Source organism: Lissotriton helveticus, chromosome 1_1 (assembly GCF_964261635.1).
Source record: "Lissotriton helveticus chromosome 1_1, aLisHel1.1, whole genome shotgun sequence".
NCBI classification, from domain to species: Eukaryota; Metazoa; Chordata; class Amphibia; order Caudata; family Salamandridae; genus Lissotriton; species Lissotriton helveticus.
Window position 1 is genome coordinate 1,372,207,282 of NC_136057.1, and position 18,186 is coordinate 1,372,225,467.

Consider the following 18,186-nt stretch of genomic DNA (forward strand, 5'->3'; position numbering starts at 1 on the left):
TCTAACTTTCCCACTCCCGCCCCCAAAAACAGAAAGTAGTCAATGCGAGTTAAGCTATTGTGTACGGCGGAGTAGTACGTGTACTGTGCCTCCGTGGGGTGCAAGTGACGCCACACGTCCGTAATGCCCATTGCCTCTAGGAATCCTGGGAGAGCTGGAGTCCCTCCATGACGTTCTCTGGCTGGGAATGTGTCTAGTGTGGGATCCATGATCGCATTGAGGTCACCCCCTATGATCGTGTCCCCATCCGGGAGGTCTAATAGGAAGCTGCCTAGTGCAGGTAATGCCATAGAGTGGAGTGCCGGGGGGATATAAACCGAGACTACGTTAAGGGGCTTCCCCTCCCATTGCCCATGTAGTGCCGCGAAACGACCCTGGTCGTCCGTTGTACGGTGTAGTACCATGAAGGGGGACGTTTTTTTCATTAATATCCCCACCCCCCGGGAACCAGAAGTGAACTCTGCATGTGTCGCCATGACATAACCACGTCTGTCAAGTGCCTTACATGCTGGTCCCGTGAGGTGCGTCTCCTGAAGTAGGATAAGGTCAGGGCCTTGGCGTTTGATTGCTTGTAGTACCAACCCTCGCTTTATTTTATCTCCCAACCCTCTGACGTTCCAAGTGAGTAGTCGCAGGGGGGGCACCTCAAGGGTCGTACGTGCACCCTCAGTGGGTTCAGTGTGTAATCGCTGGGTCATTGTATCGCCTGTGTAGTGCTCTGTGTGTCAATGCAGCGGTCGTAGGATGCATGGAGTGCACAATGTAGAAGTGTAGAAGTAGCATGTTGCCCAGTCCCTTCACGTAACGTATAGTGTGGAGGGCGGCTTCCAGTACCAACGGTCCTTGTGGGGACCTACTGTGGTTCCGGCGCTTCAGGCCTGCGTGAGGAGGTCGCTGTGTTCCCTGTAAGTTCGTGTACTCTGTGGCTTGAGTGATGACTGTTAACAATAACAATAACTGTGTAACTCCCCGTCCAGCCCCCCTCCCTGCTCCCCTGCGCCACGGACAAACCCCCGCCCGCTTCCCCAACTGTGCAGAGTGCTTTATCCCCTCCCAAACTATTTTACTTGCTTGTGGAGGTTGGTGAGTCCCCTACCGGCACCGGCTCTGCCCACCTTACTTCGCTTCACCAGGTCCAAGTCCATCGCTCACATCCGGCCCCTCCCTCCCACGGTCCAACTTCAGCTATGGCCTTGTTGACCAGAGTCAAGTAGGTTCTGCTCCACGTCGGACTCCGCTCCCACCGAGTTCTCACGCTGTGTCAACTGGTCGGTCTGCTTGCCTGCTTGGTCTCCGTTACGATGGTTCGGCCGATCCCTGTGCGACCGGCGAGGTTGGCCTATCTGTCTCCAGCCGTCAAGCCAGTCTTGTGCCACCTCTGGCTTGTCGAAGAACCATGTCTTTCCGTTGGCTACAATCCGCAATTTGGCCGGGAACAGCATTGAGTATGGCAGCTCCCTGTCTCGCAACGCTTTCTTCACCTCGGTGAATGATTTCCGGCGTCTGGCTACTTCCGCCGTGTAGTCTGGAAAGAATGCCAGGGTCGAGTTATGGAGTTTAATGGGCGGTGAGATTCTTGCCGCTTGTAAAATCGCATCCCTGTCCCTAAAATTGAACAGCCAGCACCGGCCTTGGCGCCGCTCCCGGTTTGGGTTCACCCCCGGGCACCCTGTGCGCCCTTTCCACCGAGAAGAAGTGCGATAACCCTTTAGGCTGGAGTTTATTTTTGATGAGATCTTCTACGTAGAGGTCCATCGCTCTTTTCCCTTCCGTCTCCGGAAGGCCAAGGATGCGTACATTATTTCGTCGGGAACGCCCTTCTTGGTCGTCCAGCTTATCCTGCAGTTGTCGAGTAATCTTGTCCATACGCTCCATGGCTATTTGCAGGTCCGAAGTGTCCTCAACAAGCGATTTCGTAACTACCTCCACCTGTGACACTCTTTCCGTAATTTTTTTTAAATCGGCTCGCAACAGAGTTACTTCAGAGGAAATAGAGCCCACCGTTGTTCGCACTTCGGAGAGGGTTTTCATGATGTCTTCTAGCGTGACTTTCTTGGTAGCGTCCGTTTCTTGATTAGTGCCCGTGGAGTTCCGGCCATTCACTTGCGACTGCCCCTGTTGACCATAAGCAAATTTATCTAGTTTGGCTTGTGTCGGTCCACTCCTCGATCCCCTACCTGCCATGATCCGTGGCTTCCGGATAACCGTCCCGGTTCCAGCAATCGCCTTGTCTACTGTTCCACCGGTCGCTACCCAGCTGTCGAAGGGGGGCCTCAGCTCCGGATATCTTTGCGTCCCGTTCACAGGGGGGTCCTGACTCTCTTAATCCGGCACTCGCCGGGGATAGTGATCCACCGCTTCACTTCCCATACACCGCCGCCCCTCCACCAGTCGTGCAGAGCGTCTACGACTTGTGACCTCTTGACTTATGCCCGCAAATAGCCCACCTTGCAGTCCTGGGTGCGCGCTGTCTATAGTGCTACTGCTTGTGGATATGTATTGCGTCGCGCTGCGCCAGGGCTTCAAGCGCACCCTGGCAGTGACCACAAGTCTGTCTCTCACCACTCCAGTGCGGTCCACATGCACCCGTGCGGGCCCGGTCTAACTTCTGCCGGCGGTGGCGGGCACAGCGGCTCCTCAAGGTGTCGTGTTGCGAGCGCCGGCTCCTTGGGGTAATGACTGCCCGGGGTTCCCCCTACTATGCTGCCGCCCGGCCTAAATCAGCGCTACCTCTGCTGGCTTCTAAGAATCTTCTTTGCCGCCTCTGCTCTGGATGGGACCCCGGGGGGACTCGCAGGCAGCCCCGAGGTTGAGCTGCACGTGTGAGGCCGTGTATGTCCCCGCCTGGATGAGGGGGCCCTCTCCGATTCCAGCACTGCAGTACCACCTTCTTTTTCCTTTTTTGTTTCCCCCGAAGTACCTTAAGGGGATCTTGCCTTCCCCGGGAGGGTCCACAGGTTTGCAGGGCGTTGCTCTCCGCCCGTTCGCGGGCACGGCCTCTCGGTTGCTGCGACTGTCTGGCTCCAACCTCAGGCTTCCGCGGGTCAGTCCGCCGGTCTGTGTACCGGCTGTAGCTCAGGAGCCCCCTCCAGTCGCATGCGACGCTGGGTTGTCTCTTACGGTATTTCACCCGGGGGGGGGGGGGCGGATGATGTCCACGGGGCAGCCCGGGCAGCCTCCACTTCCGCCGGGGTCCGGGAGGCACCAGAGGCCGGTGCTGCACTCCGGGTGAAGGCCCAGCGATGTCGGGGCAAAATGACAGTGTTCTCGGCCTCGGAGGAGCGCCGGCGCAGGACCGGACGATACCGTTCTGTCACTAGATCCTGGTTCCGCTCCTTCAGGTGGGGAGTTAAGCGGATAAGTATGCCGGATTTGTCAAAGGCCGAATTGCCTCAGGGAGCTCCCGTTTCACACAGCCGCCATGCTCGGCTGCTAGCCACGCCCCCGTCTTCCTCCCTTTTAAATAAAAGTTTCTAACCTAGACTGATACCCAGCCTTAACCCCTAAAAATGCCTTCTCATCCTACACACCTAAACACTAAAAATACCCTTACCACCCAATACTCCTACCCACTCAAAGCATAAACACATTTTTACCACCCTGTACCCCTACCCACCCCTAAACACTAAACAATGCCCTTAACCCCATATACCCCTACCCACTCCAGACCCTAACAATGCCCTTACCACTCTATAGCCCTACACACCCCATAACCCTAAAAGCAACCCAGGTTGGCATGGAAGTTTTTGTGAATGTGGATGAACCTGGAGTTTGAAACTTGGGGAGCAAAGGTCCCGGTACTGAGGAAGCCAGGAGAAGGGGGCGAGGCATCGAGGTCGCTCTGAAGTCAGATTTAGTGGAATTGCCAGTGCGGGACATTTGGAGTAGAATCATGAATTTGTAGGACAGCAAGTAATTAGCTATTGTGAGGCTACTCTTTCAGTAAACATAGCTTCCAAACAGCAGGAAGGGAGAGAAACAAGCATTTGCAATGCAATAGGTCTCGCATTAACGCAAGTTTGAGCTATTCACATTGCAAATAACAATGCCTTTTATATTTGTTTTTGTTTTAAAAACATAAATAAAAGGCATTGTCATTTACAATGCTAATAGCTTTAACTCTTGTGACTGCGAGACCTATTGCATTGCAAATGCTTGTTTATTATACTAACCAGGAACTGTGTTTTAAAATGCACTATTTTAGACCCTAACAACAACCCTTTATCGGAGCAGTCTCATATGCTTTACATGTCATTTGGCCTCATTTCAATGTAGACACAAGTTTGTTTGCTTACACTTATCACCAATTATTCTCAAATTGATTTTGCCTTTTCTCGCACCAGTAAAATGTTTTTGTAATCGGAGCGTCAAACTGATGTGATGAATGCAAAAATGAGGGGTGAAGCCCAGTGCAACTAAAATTGTCATGCTTTTACCACCTGACTTAGTGCAGGTCGCTAATGTAGGGTCAGACACTTGGAGTGCCCCAGATATGACTTCCAAAAATGCAGTAAATTTCCAAAGGTGACAAAGCATTGCATAAATACCAGAAAAGCTGATCTGATTTACTGCCTTTCCACCAAATAATGTAGTCTTGCATTTACGCAATTAGGAAAATTTAGAAACATAAACAGAATTTCTTTCCATGCAAGGCTTTCCTCGTCTGGGGTTTAGAAGACAAATGAGGCAACATTACAACCAGTGCATATGGATTAGTACTGGGCAAACCCAATATCTAGAGCTCTGAATATCTTGGTCTGAAAGTGATACATGCATGGTTGCATACTGTACTCCTTCCCTGTAGAAGGTATAGGAACCCCAGATAGCCCTGTGAAAAAATATATTGCAGATTTTAAAAAAGAAATCTCACTGTGGATCAGACAAGGGACATCTTTTTAGTAGTCAAAGGTTTGTATTTTCCCTTTGGTTTCAAGGTAATACCGGACTTAAACCTTCCCCCTCCAATCCAGCTTTATTTGCATATTATTATACATGTTCCAAGATCTGTTTTTTCAGTTGCTGTAAGACTGAGTCAAGAAGAAGATTCTTCAAACCGTCTGCAGAGCTGAAACATGTTATTAGTTTGTCATACATCTTATATTGACCTATTGGCAAAACATATACAGTGTTACTGATTTTAGTAATGTGTAATATTTTTCAGTGTAAAATAGTTAGAGAATGCACATACATGTGTAGTATGTTACACATGTGTTCACTTGACAGAAGGATGATGCAATGAGAGCTGATTGTGTATCCGACATGCACACAATGCAAAATGTTTGCTGTGTGGAATAGTCTTCCGTTTGTGTTTCACATTATGTTTGCCATTCTGAGAGTTTTACGTTGATGCGTTATGACAAATTACATCATTTGTTGAATGCTGAGTACCGTTCTAAACTTATAATGTTAGTGAATAAAGCAGCAAAGAATTGTGGCCTTCCACACAGAGATTTTGTACAAATCGTGAGAGCCTTTGCTTTGTTGCCATTCAGAATAAGAATACTTTGCAGGAACTTCCTGATATGATAACCCAGGTAAATCTGGTGAGCAGGAGTCATTAAACCTCTCCCCCCCCCCCTCCACCCCCCACCCCAGGATCCCTCCTGGCTTGGAATTTTGAGAGGCATTTTGAAGATGCAGTATTTCAACTTTTTCTTTTCTGTGCCCGTGAAATAACCGATTTAGTGACATGGTTGAGTTGTTCAGAGACTTTGTGAAGTTGCTGATATGTGATGAGACTTTTTAGACTTTGTCCTAATACTTCTTATCACACCCAAGCAATTTGCCAATATCTAAACCAAATCAATTATTATGTTATAGTAAAGGAGTAATTCCTATTCCAGATGCGACTATTTTTAGGTGAGTACGTATTTTTGAAAAAATGACTTGTATGGTTTATGCCGGTTTCTTAATTGTATCTCTTGATTTCTTTCTGGAAGAAATTCACCTCAATAGAAAGAGATATTTTCTCTGTGATGCTTCTCTTTAGATGGCAAAAATGGAGTGTCGTGTTCATGCGGGCCTTGATATCACTGATACTAGTATTAGAGTGTTGCCTTAGGCTTGGGCAGAGTTCTGTTTGTCCCTGTCATTATGTTTTTTTTTATTGCAAGCATTTACCAGATTACAAGGAATAAAACAGACTATTACACTGGTGGGCTGATAGTGGACATTATTTGTTCTTTCTTACCTGCCACTGTATGGTAGTAATTGCCTCACCCTTCCAAGGGGCTTTTTTAATAGCAGGTTTTGAACCAGTCTATCAAGTGCCAATGTAGGGGCAGTCTCTTCTCTGAGGGCTGAGTTAGGTCAGCAACACTCTCATTCTTCACCAGTATGCATCACTTAAAAAACTTTCAATGGCTTTTCTTTCACAAGGCCAGTGTTACTGTTTGTGTTCAACAGGCTTACCTTCACTGACATCCATTAATAATTGTAAGCATGGTAAATGGCAGGGACTGGACTCTCAGAATTGCTTCTTCATACTGCCATCTTTCTCCCAGGATATTCCAGTTGGATACAGAGGCCGAAGCCACCCAGCGGTTTGATGAGTTCTCACAGAAGCTTCGGCCATTCTATGAGAGTGTACGTCAGGGACTGACACTTGACGTCATCCAGCAACTAACAGACTGCATTAGGAGCCACCCCACCTGGTCTTTGGCGCATGTAGCTGTGGACACCGGACAAACAGAGAGCTTCCGGCATAACAAAATCCTACGGTGAGGTAAAATGGTACATGTGAATAACCCCAGCCCTCCTCTCCTCGCAACCGTTGGGCCCTTTATTCTTATGCAGCCGGTGCCATGCTTTGGCTTGTGTCCGGGTGTCATTGCTGCACCATTGTCTGTTTGGGGCCGCATCTTAGTCATGCTACTGCTGCACTTGTCTGCTTACTCCTTTTTTTTTGGTGGGGGGGGTTGGGGGGGGGAGTTTTATATAGCGCTAACTAGACCCAGAGGTATCGGAGTGCTTTATATGAGCACCAGTTACATTACATACAGACACACATTCATTTTTGTTAGGCACAGGGAGATTAAGTGATACTCCTTCCAGTATATAAGCCAAAGCCACACTGTGGCATGACTGGGGGTGTTTCTGCTGCACCTATGTCTCTCTGCTCCTTTTAAGATGTCCACCAGTGCCAGAATATGACTGACCACTGGGTGTTATTACTGCTTCTGTATTCTTCCTCCAGGACGTCAGCAAGTGCCATATCTTGATTAGCCACAGGATGTCACTGCTATGCCAGTGTCTGTCTGCCCTACTTCCTGTTTCCCCAAATACAATAATGCTACCAGTACTGATTGCCAGTGGTCCACATCTGTCACACCTGCACCTGCCCCTCTATCCTACATATTACCATTCAATACATTGACTTGTTCCTCAGAGGAGTTAGTGCACTTGTCTGTCTGCATTTACCCCATACCACAACCTCGGCCAATGCAGTGCTTTAAAGGTCAGTGGGTTCCACACTTCTACTAGTGGGTTTGCCATTTGAAAATAGAAATAGCCAGTTGCAACACCTCCCCTCGTCCCCTACACTTTCACTAATAATGTGACTAATTGTCCCTGTCTTCCCCTTACTTTCCGTGCCTTGTTTTAGGAGCGTGAACAGTACAGACGGTGAGAATGGTTGCACCCCACTGCATCTTGCCTGCCAGAAGGGGGACGTCGAGTGCATCAGAGAGTTAGTGGAACAGTGCAATGCCCGGAAGGACATAGCTGATAGCAATGGCGAGACTGTCTTTCACTATGCAGCCAAACAGAATGATCCCCGGATCACTGAGGTGAGTCCAGGAAGCCAAGCGGTGCCACCCTCTGAGATGTCATGTTGGAGGGAAAGTAGGGTCATGGGTCGGCCAGTATGTATGGGTCCCCCATAGCTGGGGATAAGGAATAACATGACCCTTTTTTTTGTTGTTAACTGTTTTTATTAGCATTGTATATGTTTATACTGTTCATACATCTGTAATTATACATCATATTTGTTTCATACATGTAATACAGGTTTTTCCCCACACATTATTTAGAGTTGAAACAATTCGATTGGGCTAGCACTTGCTCAGTGTGAGATTGGAATTTATTTATGCATCTAATCGTGCTATGGTATACTCTGTTGCATGTGAAGATGTACATCTTTCCTATAAGTTCCGGTCTACTAGCTACGGGTGTGGTTTCTCCACCATTAAATGGGGGTCTAACTGGGGTGAACCTTGTGGGGTTTTGAGTTGTGCTCGGGTAGGAGCGTTGTGTTTGCGGGTTGTCGTGCCATCTGCGACATACAGATATATATGTTGGGGGAAGTGGGGGGATGCTGCGATTTCTACTAGCTTACCTGTGTGCCAGGCATTCATTTGAGCTGTTGAGGGGTGATAGGGGCAGGTGGCTGCTTGGGGTCTAGAACTTGTGTTATGTACGCACTATGCAACATGTAGATTTGTATGTTTTTAAAGCAAGCATTCCGGGATACTTTCTTTGGGTATTCTATTGCATACTCCCGCTCTTTATTGTGTAGTGGACGCCGCCTATTTCTGCCTCCCATGTCTGTCATATTGTGTTTAACAGTTCGGCTGTGAGTTCCCGAATAGCTTTGTATAGCCACGTGACAAAATGTCACCCGCTCCCATATGAAGGATGGCGTGTACTACCGGGTGTGTTACAGTTTCGCCTTCTTTTAGATCAAAATATGGACAGTAGCTGGATACAATTTGTCTATGGAGTAGGAATTGCCCTGGAGGAAGATCAAATTCCTCCATTATCTGAAAGAGACACGTTAGTGATAGATTCCTTACCTTAGAATATCCCCAGGCGTCAGACTGGATCCGGCAAGTTTTGCTTAGCAGTACCCCTGCGCATCAGTAGGTGGCGTCGGCTCCACCCCCGACGCCACACTGGGTGTCGTTTATCCCACCTCTACCCTGGTTCCCAGACACTTTTATTCCGGCCTGGGACCCGAATTGGGAGGTGGCCCCGGCCCCGGCCGGCGCTGTTCCCGCCGCGTCCGGCCCCCTCTACACCAGAGGCGGTTGACGACTGGGACGGGTCCGAGGACCCTCTTGCCGGCAATGTGACTCTGAGCAGGATTGGGTGGAAGACCTGGAGGACGCGGGCGAACTCGATGTTTCTTCTGCCTCGGCGTTTGCCTCTCCTCCACCCACTATGGAGGAGGGTGCTTCCTACTCCGTGTGCTTTGTTGTGCTGCGGAGGCCCTCAATCTCGACCTCCCTACAGTGACCCTCAAAGCCAACCTCCTTACAGAGGTGCTCCAGACGGCATCTGCGTAGTCGGAGCCGCTGCTCCCGTTTAATTTGGCCCTTACTGAAGTCCTCTTGGGCACTTGGTTGCGGCCGGCCATGGGAGTGCTAGTTGATAAAAACGTTGCCAGGCGTCACCGCCCGGTGCCTGCTTATCCCGCCTTCCTGACCACTCACCTAACGCATGAGAGCCTGGTCATTCAGGGCTCGACATCGCAGAGTGCCTTTCCTTCAGCTCCGCCGGTTAAGGACTCTAAAAGGCTGGAGCAATTTGGTAAGAGGTTGTTCTCCTCAGCCAGCTTAGGACTGCGGTCGGTTAACACAGCCTGCTTGTTGGGCCGTTACTCTCACACAGTGTGGGATTCCGTTGCTCAGGTCCTGCCTCAGTCTACTGAGGAGGTCCAGGCTGTCCTTTCCCAGGCGATTGCTGAGGGGAAGGATGTGGCTTAGTTTGCCATCCGGTGTGGTTTGGACACTGCTGATTCGTTGGGCAGGGCAATTTCCACGACTGTGGCTTTGCGGCGCCACGCCTGGTTGCGCTCAACCGGGTTCTTGCCCGATGTCCAGGGATCGCTCATGGACATGCCCTTTGATGGCTCCCGCCTCTTTGACGATAAGGCCGACAGTGTACTGGAGCACTTTAAGGACTCACGGGCCACGCCAAGTCCTTGGGTCTTTCTACGAAGAACCCTGCCATTCCTGGGTTTCGTTCCTTTCGTGGCCAGGGCAGGGGCACCCAGGCAAGCTCCTCCAACAAACCTGTGCAGAACCAACATCAGCGCGGCCATGGCTTCCGCAGAGGCGGGTCTGGGAACCAACGTGCGGGTCAGTCCACCTCTACCCCTGCTCCTTCCACCTCCAAGCCTTCCTGATCCGAGCTTCAGGGAGTGCCCCACGCCGGTGGGTGGCAGGGTCCGCCAACACCACCACTGGCGCGCAATTACATTGGACAAATTGGTGCTGCAGATCATCTGCCAAGGTTACTCACTTCCCTTTCAGTCCTCCCCTCCAGCCATGCCACCTCGGTACCACCGCATGTCGGGGGTTCATTTGGCTCTTCTCCGACAGGAAGTCACTGCCCTCTGGCCAAGGGGGCCTTCGAGTGCGTTCCCGGTCAGGAAGTAGGGAGTGGTTGTTATTCCCACTACTTTCTGGTCCCCAAGAAGGACAAGGGGGGCCTGCGCCCCATCTTGGACCTCAGGGACGTAAATTGCTTCCTCCGGAAGGAGATGTTCAAGATGCTGACTCTGGCTTAGGTCTTGGCTGCCCTGGACTCTGGAGACTGGATGGTAGCGTTGGACTTGCAGGACGCTTATTTTCACATTCTCGTCCTGCTGGCCCACCGGCGCTACCTGCGGTTCACGGTGGGCCAGGAGCAGTTTCAGTTTGCCGTGCTCCCCTTCGGCCTTTACCAGCGCCCCTAGGGTGTTCACGAAAGTGATGGCGGTGGTTGCAGCTCATCTGCGCAGGTCAGGGATGTCAGACTTCCCCTACCTCGACGACTGGTTGTTGAAGGCGGGCTCGCCCCAAGCAGTCGTCACCCACCTTCAGACTACGGCCGACCTCCTGCATTTGCTGTGGTTCTCCATCAACGTGCTGAAGTCGCACCTGAGTCCCCCTCAGGAGCTCCCCTTCATCGGAGCGGTTCTGGATTCGACGCTGTTTCGGGTTTTTCCTCCCGAGCACCGAGTCTGGGATATTCAGGCTATGATTCCGATCTTTCGGCCTCTATCCCAGGTATCAATCAGGATCACTCTCCGGCTCCTGGGCCTGATGGTTTCCTGCATCCTGTTAGTTCAGCATGCCAGATGGCACATGCAGTTCCAGTGGGTGCAGCATCGGGGCAACCTGTCCGATCATGTCCAGATCTCGGTGGGCTCTGCACGACACTTGCAGTGATGGCTCACGAATCGCGATTGTGTCAATGGCAGATCCCTCTTCCTTCCCCAACTGGAGCATACAGTAGTGATGGATGCGTCCCTCCTGGGATGGGGAGGCCACGTGGGAGAGGTGGAGATCAGAGGCCTCTGGTCTCCGGCGGAGCCACGGCTCCATATCAACCTTCTGGAGCTGCGGGGGATCCGACTTGCACTGAAGGCATTCGTTCTTTCGGTCCGGGAAAGTGTAGTGCAGGTGTTCACGGACAACACCACCGCCATGTGGTATTGCAACAAACAGGGCGGGGTGGGGTCGTGGACCCTATGTCAGGAGGCTCTGCGCCTCTGGACATGGCTGGAACATCAAGGCATTACCTTGGTGGTTCAACACCTGGCAGGATCTCTGAACGCCAGGGCGGACGAACTCAGCCGCAGGTGCATGATGGATCACGAATGGCGTCTGAACTCGACGTGGTGCAGGGTCTCTTTCTGCAGTGGGGAATGCCCTGGTTAGATCTATTCGCCACCGAAGAGAACACGCAATGTCATCAGTTCTGCGCATTGGAATTTCCAAGGCAGCGCTCGCTTGGAGACGCTTTTTGTCTCGAGTGGAGCTGCGGTCTGTTGTATGCCTTTCGGCCTATACCTCTTCTGCCCAGAGTGCTGAAGAAGATCAGGCGGGACCGGGCCCAAGTCGTTCTTGTGGCTCCGGACTGGGCTCGAAGAATATGGTATCTCGAGCTACTCAGTATGAGCATCAATCCCCCAATCCGTCTGCCTCTTCGGGAGGATCTTCTGTCGCAGCAGCAGGGGATGGTCCTTCACCCAAACCTGTCCAGTCTCCACCTCCGTGCGTGGAGATTGAGCGGCAACAGTTGAAGGCTTTCGACCTCCCTCCTGAAGTCTGTGATGTCAATCTGGCAGCCAGGCGTCCCTCCACTAAGATGGTATACGCCTGCCCCTCTTTCTGAGGTTCTTCTGTTTCTTCTGTCTTTGGCCCAGCGGGGCTCTGCTCTGGGCACTATCAAAGGTTATCTTTCTGCCATATCTGCCTTTCTGAGGCTTCCTGATCAGCCTTCTTTTTTTAAGTCCCCAGTTGTTAACCGTCTCCTCAAAGGCATTACGCACACGTTCCCTCCCATGCCTTTCATAATGCCTCAGTGGGACTTGAATCTTGTCTTGACGTTTCTGATGTGCGGTCCCTTTGAGCATCTTCATAACTGTCCCTTTCGTCTTCTTACTCTGAAGACGGCTTTCCTGGTAGCCATCACCTCTGCCAGAAGAGTACGTTAGCTCCAGGCTCTTTCTTCTAAACCTCCTTTCCTTTCAATTCATCCAGACAAGGTGGTTTTAAGGACCCGTCCTTCTTTCTTGCCAAAGGTTATTACGCCCTTCCACATCGGGCAGACCATCACTTTGCTCACCTTCTTTCCGCATCCTTCTAAGGAAGAGGAGAGGCTCCACCGCCTGGACCCAAAATGTGCAAATGCTTACTATTTGCAGCGTACACAACCGTTCCGGGCGGATGATCAACTCTATGTTGGCTACGTGGGTGCCAAAAAAGGTTGGGCGGTATACAAACAGACCATTTCCCGGTGGGTCGTTGTAATGAACGGAAAGAAGTCCATTTGATGTTGGTAACTTCAGGTATATTTATTAATCAATGAAGCTACATGTAAGAAAGTATATAAATCACATGCCCCACCAGGAGCAGCCTGTATGCTGCTCAGCGCATGGACCAACTGACTCAAACCATTCCAACATTCTAACTACCAACATTCTACATTGCACACATCCTGGCTGAACAGCATACTACAGTCGTTCTGTGCATCGAAGCATGTTACTCCTTGGCCAAGAAGGAGCCTCCTGTGGGGCTGCATGCCCATTCGACCAGGGCAGCTGCAGCCATTACTGCCTTGGGACGCGGCGTTCCCTTGCAGGACATTTGTCAGGCAGCTACGTGGGCTTCGCTGCACATATTTACCAAGCACTACTGCCTTGACAGTCAGGTCCGGAGAGACGGCTTCTTTGGCCATTCTGTGCTCCGTGGCTTTCTGGTGTAATCATGTTCGCAGACCCACCTCCGGGGTTGGTACTGCTGGGGTATCTATTCTAAGGTAAGGAATCTATCACTAACATGTCTCTTTCAGATGCACAAGTTACTACTTGTGTAATGATATATCTGTAAGAGACATTAGTTAGTGATAGATTCCTTACCGCCCACCCATCCTCCCCGTTCTGCGGACTGATTACTAGGGTTAAGGATATCCCTTTTAGGGTCCTACTTTCATGCAACAATGTTCAGTATCTGCGTTCCTGGCGCGGAAAGTCGTGTACAGGACTGACGTTGGCGCGCATGGGTGGCGCCTAAGTGGTCTCTGTGACGTCATCTCTGCGCTGATGACGCCAGTGACGGACGCGGAGCTGCAGGACGCCACCTACTGACGCGCACGGGTACTGCTGAGCAAAACTTTCCGGATCGAGTCTGACGCCTGGGGATATTCTAAGGTAAGGAATCTATCACTAACTAATGTCTCTTACAGATACATTGTTACACAAGTAGTAACTTATGCATTTGGTCAATGGATGCAATTGTTTATCTACAAATAGGGATTCCATCTCTGTTAGTGAGTGATTTGTCCATACCTGCACTGTACGGGTTGTGTAATATTTCTCGTTTCTGGGTAGTCCTATCAGCAGTAGCAGTGGAAAATATAGGGGCTTTCCTGTGGACATGCGATGTATCCACTGCATATGTGTGCAGACAAATGACTAACATGACCCTTCTTTAAGTTAAGTTCTACTTCTAAAGCAGTGAATATGCTACAGATAACGTCTTGGATTAATACTGCAGATACTTTCACTGTCATCTGTACATTTTATTGTAAAGACCTGGATGAGATAGTGCATATGTTGAAGGACTGTTGAGAAGTAATTCCATAATGCCCAGGCTGACAGGTGAAGGGTTAGCTGCCTTTTGTTTGCTGTTAGAGCCTAGTATTGCCACTGATGTAGCAAATGTTGATTGAAGCAAGCAATCAAACCTGTAAAGGTCTGTCTTTTTGCGCCTTGCTGTTGGGCCAGTGTCCTTTATAGCCTTTTCAACAAAACATAGAGCATTTTAAGGTCCATTTTTGCCACACGTATTCAAAGTCAGAATCCTAGCGGTGGGGTTCTATATTTTCATGGTGATAACTTGTAAAGCAGTCATGTTGTACAATTCTGCAAGCAATGTGGCCTCTTTGCAAGTACAGAGCCAAACCAATGATCATGGCGCCAATTTGGTCCAGTCTGGATAGTAGCAGAAAGATGAAACCACTATAGATATGGAAGACGATTCCTAAGGGATTGTAAGTTGAAACTTCCATGATAAGGTACCAACGTAAGGGACAAGAGTGGAGGTTTGGTATTTCAAGATCAAGATCATGAAACTTTTAATTACCTTTCACCAATAAATGGTCAGAATAAATTAACAAACTTTGAAGTCCGTTATGATAAATTTGATGCATGTAAGACATACTGATTTCAAACTTTTGAGTATTTAACCACTTGGATGCTAAGCATGATCTGGCACTTCAATGTAATTTCCATTGAAATCAATGGAAACTCCATGACGAGTTACCCTTGTCATTAGCACTGAAGGGGTTAAAGCTGTGTAGCAGGCGACTCAAATCGTAGGCTGATTTGTGCTGCACCGACTGATTATGAAACACCAATCAGGACAGACTCCAACTTTGGTGGGTGATATTTTAAAGAGGGCTTTGACACACCTGTGTGTTTAGAGAGTTTTCAAAAGACATGTTAAAGGTCAGGGAGCTAAAAACTGTAACGTGTTTCAAACCAGCCCCATAAATCAGTGTAGGCAGGCTAGTGTTACTCTCTTTCTGAAGATGGCGAGGGTGAGGGCAGGGGTGCCATATCTCCTTAATGTTTTTAAACATATATCCAAACATATTTTTTACAGCACAGTTGTCCATATTTACATGCTTTTTTGAAGGCATTATGAAATATTCCATTATCTCATGGACAGGCACAGTACTTGGGGATGTTATTTATGTGCAACAGCAAATTGTGCATGTCCCTTTAAGCAAAGATGTATGCGTTCTCATGGCTGCTTTAATGACTGTATGGCTTGAGGATTCCTCAGCTCGTCTAGCCCTGAAAGTAGCCACCGATTGTGTGATTTCCCTATTTCCTGCATGGGACACTCACTTGTAGCTGGGTGAAGGAATATATTTTATTATTCTTCCCCAAGAATAGCTGATGAAAAAGCTTTATTCGAGTTATACACTCATAAAAGCACATACATGAAAATTCACACATTTAAAAATTCTTAACACACATTGGCAATAGAATACAGATAAAAATACACAATACACACACATAAAATATTTGCCAATAATAATTAATATAAGCTTTCTCATAAAGTGCTGAAGCTAAATGCAAGTTTAAAGTGCTAGGTCACCCGCGTTGCGGACCATAACCAATTTTATACAGTCAAAAAACTCTTAACGTACATATTAGCAGCATTTTACTATTAAAATTCATGATTCTCTCCCACAAGGTACTAACAATACTAATTCATACAATCAAGAGGTGAGATTCAAAGCATGTTAGGAGATAGGGCCCTCCGCCTTATGGACCAAGCCCACCCCAGATATTTTGCCGTTCCTACTACAATGGGCAGTTCAGTGGAGGAGCAAATAATTCTCAACCCCTCAACACCGCTTAAGACACCAAGGTTTCTACAAACTGGTGCCAGCCATGATTTTCTCGGATTTACATAGGCCTCGCACAGAAATAGAAAATGTGCTATGCTTTCATTTGGGGCGCCACATGTCAGACAACACGAACTACCACTGGATCCCCAACTGGACGTCAAAGACCTCAGGGGGAGGGAACCTGCCCTTAACTGGAAAAATAATTTCCTGTCTAACGGAACCGTTATAGTGTCCCAGTAGTGCTCTAGAGCAGGTCTTGCTTTAATTTCCATGAACCTACCCCCCATAGATTCAGAGGTCACACTCCTCCAAAGCTTCTGATCAATGTAATCCCAGTATATAGCTTTTATAATGGTTTTACTAGGGAACACTTCCCCGAAGGGATTTTCCCAGAGTTTGGAGAGACCGAGCTCAAAAAGGGCGTCCCTAAGCATTTTTAGCCATGTAATTTTATGGAAGACATCTGATTTAACTAAGGCTGAGAACCCCTCAGCATAGTGTCTAATTTCTGGGGTCGTCCATAAGCGTCTCCAATAGAGGATAGGCCTTAATCGGGCACGATCACTAAGCGATCTTCTTCCTAAATCCAGGCCAAGCGGTATTAATGGGGTACTTTGGGGAAGACTAGTTATCCCTCTCAGAAACCTGTTCTCAGATCTTTGGAGGGTAGTAAACCTCTCGAAGCCCCAGACTTCAGCCCCGTAAAGGGCAGCGCCCAAGGCTTTTGCATCGTATACCATGAGAACTGGTTTAATAGGCCTAGTTTTAGATTTTGCTTGTTCTGCCCGAAGAGCTCCTGAAATCTGCTGATGTTTCAGGACCGCCTTCTCAATATGTCTCGACCAACCAAATTTGCTTGATATCTCCACCCCTAGGTACGTAAAAACATTTACTACCTCTAGTCTGATGCTGTTCAGAGATACCCTAGGTTGGGATTGGCGCTTTTGCCCAAAGACCATCAGCTTAGTTTTATTTACATTGACTTCGAGACCTCGTTCCTTACAGAACATATCAAATATGTTCAAGGCTCGCTGGAGTCCTGCCGGGGTTTTGGACACGATCAGGGTATCGTCAGCGAACATCAGGATCGGAACCCTGATGCCCGCTAGCGAAGGTGCGTCAACCCTCGCATCCAACATCCTATCCACTATACCATTAATGAACAAGGAGAACAGCAGGGGTGCCATGGCACATCCCTGCCGTACCCCCCGCTCAACTGGGAAATTGGTAGTAGATTCCCCATTCCTCCCCCACTGGACTTTAGCGAAATTGCTTTCGTGGAGACGCATTATTAATGTAAGCAGCTCGAGTGGGACCCCTATCTTACTTAAAACAACCCACAACTTGCTCCTAGGCACCAGATCGAAGGCAGCCCTCAGATCTACAAAGGCTACATAAAGGCTGCCTTCGCCAAGGAGTACAGTTCCCCACCGTAGCATTGTGAAGCGAAAAATTTGATCAACCGTGCTGGTTGCCCGCCTAAATCCTGCCTGATAGGGGGATAAAGCATTATGCTCATCTACCCAGGCCATAAGTTTGTCGACCACCATCTTCCCCACCACTTTTTGGATGGTGGCCAGCAAACTTATCGGTCTATAATTTGCCGGGAGTGACCGATCACCTTTCTTAAAGATCGGTATTATTATTGCCCCCTTCCATACATCGGGTATTTTTGCCCCTTTAGCGAGGGCATTTCCCAGCACAGTCGCATATCTTGACCACCGAACCTTATCATATTTAAAAATATCTGACGGAATTCCATCTAGCCCCGGGGCTTTCCCCCCCTGGAGTGATGAAATTACAAGGTCAGCTTCCTTGGTTGAAAATAAATTGCCCTTGCAAAATATCACAGGGATAGGTTCTGTGGCCATTATATCTCTGTTCTCCGCATACTGGGGTTTAAAATACTCAACCCACGAAGCCTCATCAACATTATTGTCGGGGTTGTTTGGGGTACCACCTCTGCCCCATTTCACAATTTTCCAAAAAAGTCTTGAATCTTTTTGCCCAGAGGCCTCAAGTAACTCCTCCCAATGCTCCTCATCCCACAACCTCTTAGCCTTGCGGATGTTATCATTGTATTGTTTTCTGGCAGTGCTAATCAAGGACCTATCCCTGCTTTTGATTGCCCTGCCCAACTCTAGTCGAGTTGCCCTACACTGCTTGTTGAACCACCTCGCCGGTTTGATAGGTACTTTTCTATTTGCCCTAACTGATTTGATAAAATGCGGTTTTATTAAAGAGAAGAATGTATCATGTATGTCTGCTATTAGAGAGGAACCCGGTGTTACAGGATATACTGTTTCCATGGCGGCGATAGCATTATCCACCTCC

At 48.9% G+C, this 18,186-nt stretch overlaps 1 protein-coding gene across 8 annotated transcripts in view; it reads left to right on the top strand.

Annotated features, from left to right (window-relative positions):
* Window positions 1-18,186, top strand: part of PLA2G6 (phospholipase A2 group VI) — a 593,695-nt gene that overhangs the window by 337,697 nt on the left and 237,812 nt on the right. For all 8 annotated transcript variants that reach the window (XM_078683792.1, XM_078683798.1, XM_078683782.1 and 5 more), the window contains 2 exons: window positions 6,504-6,719; window positions 7,604-7,787. In XM_078683792.1, coding sequence (XP_078539918.1) covers window positions 6,504-6,719; window positions 7,604-7,787 — 400 coding nt within the window. The remainder of the gene's footprint in view (window positions 1-6,503; window positions 6,720-7,603; window positions 7,788-18,186) is intronic.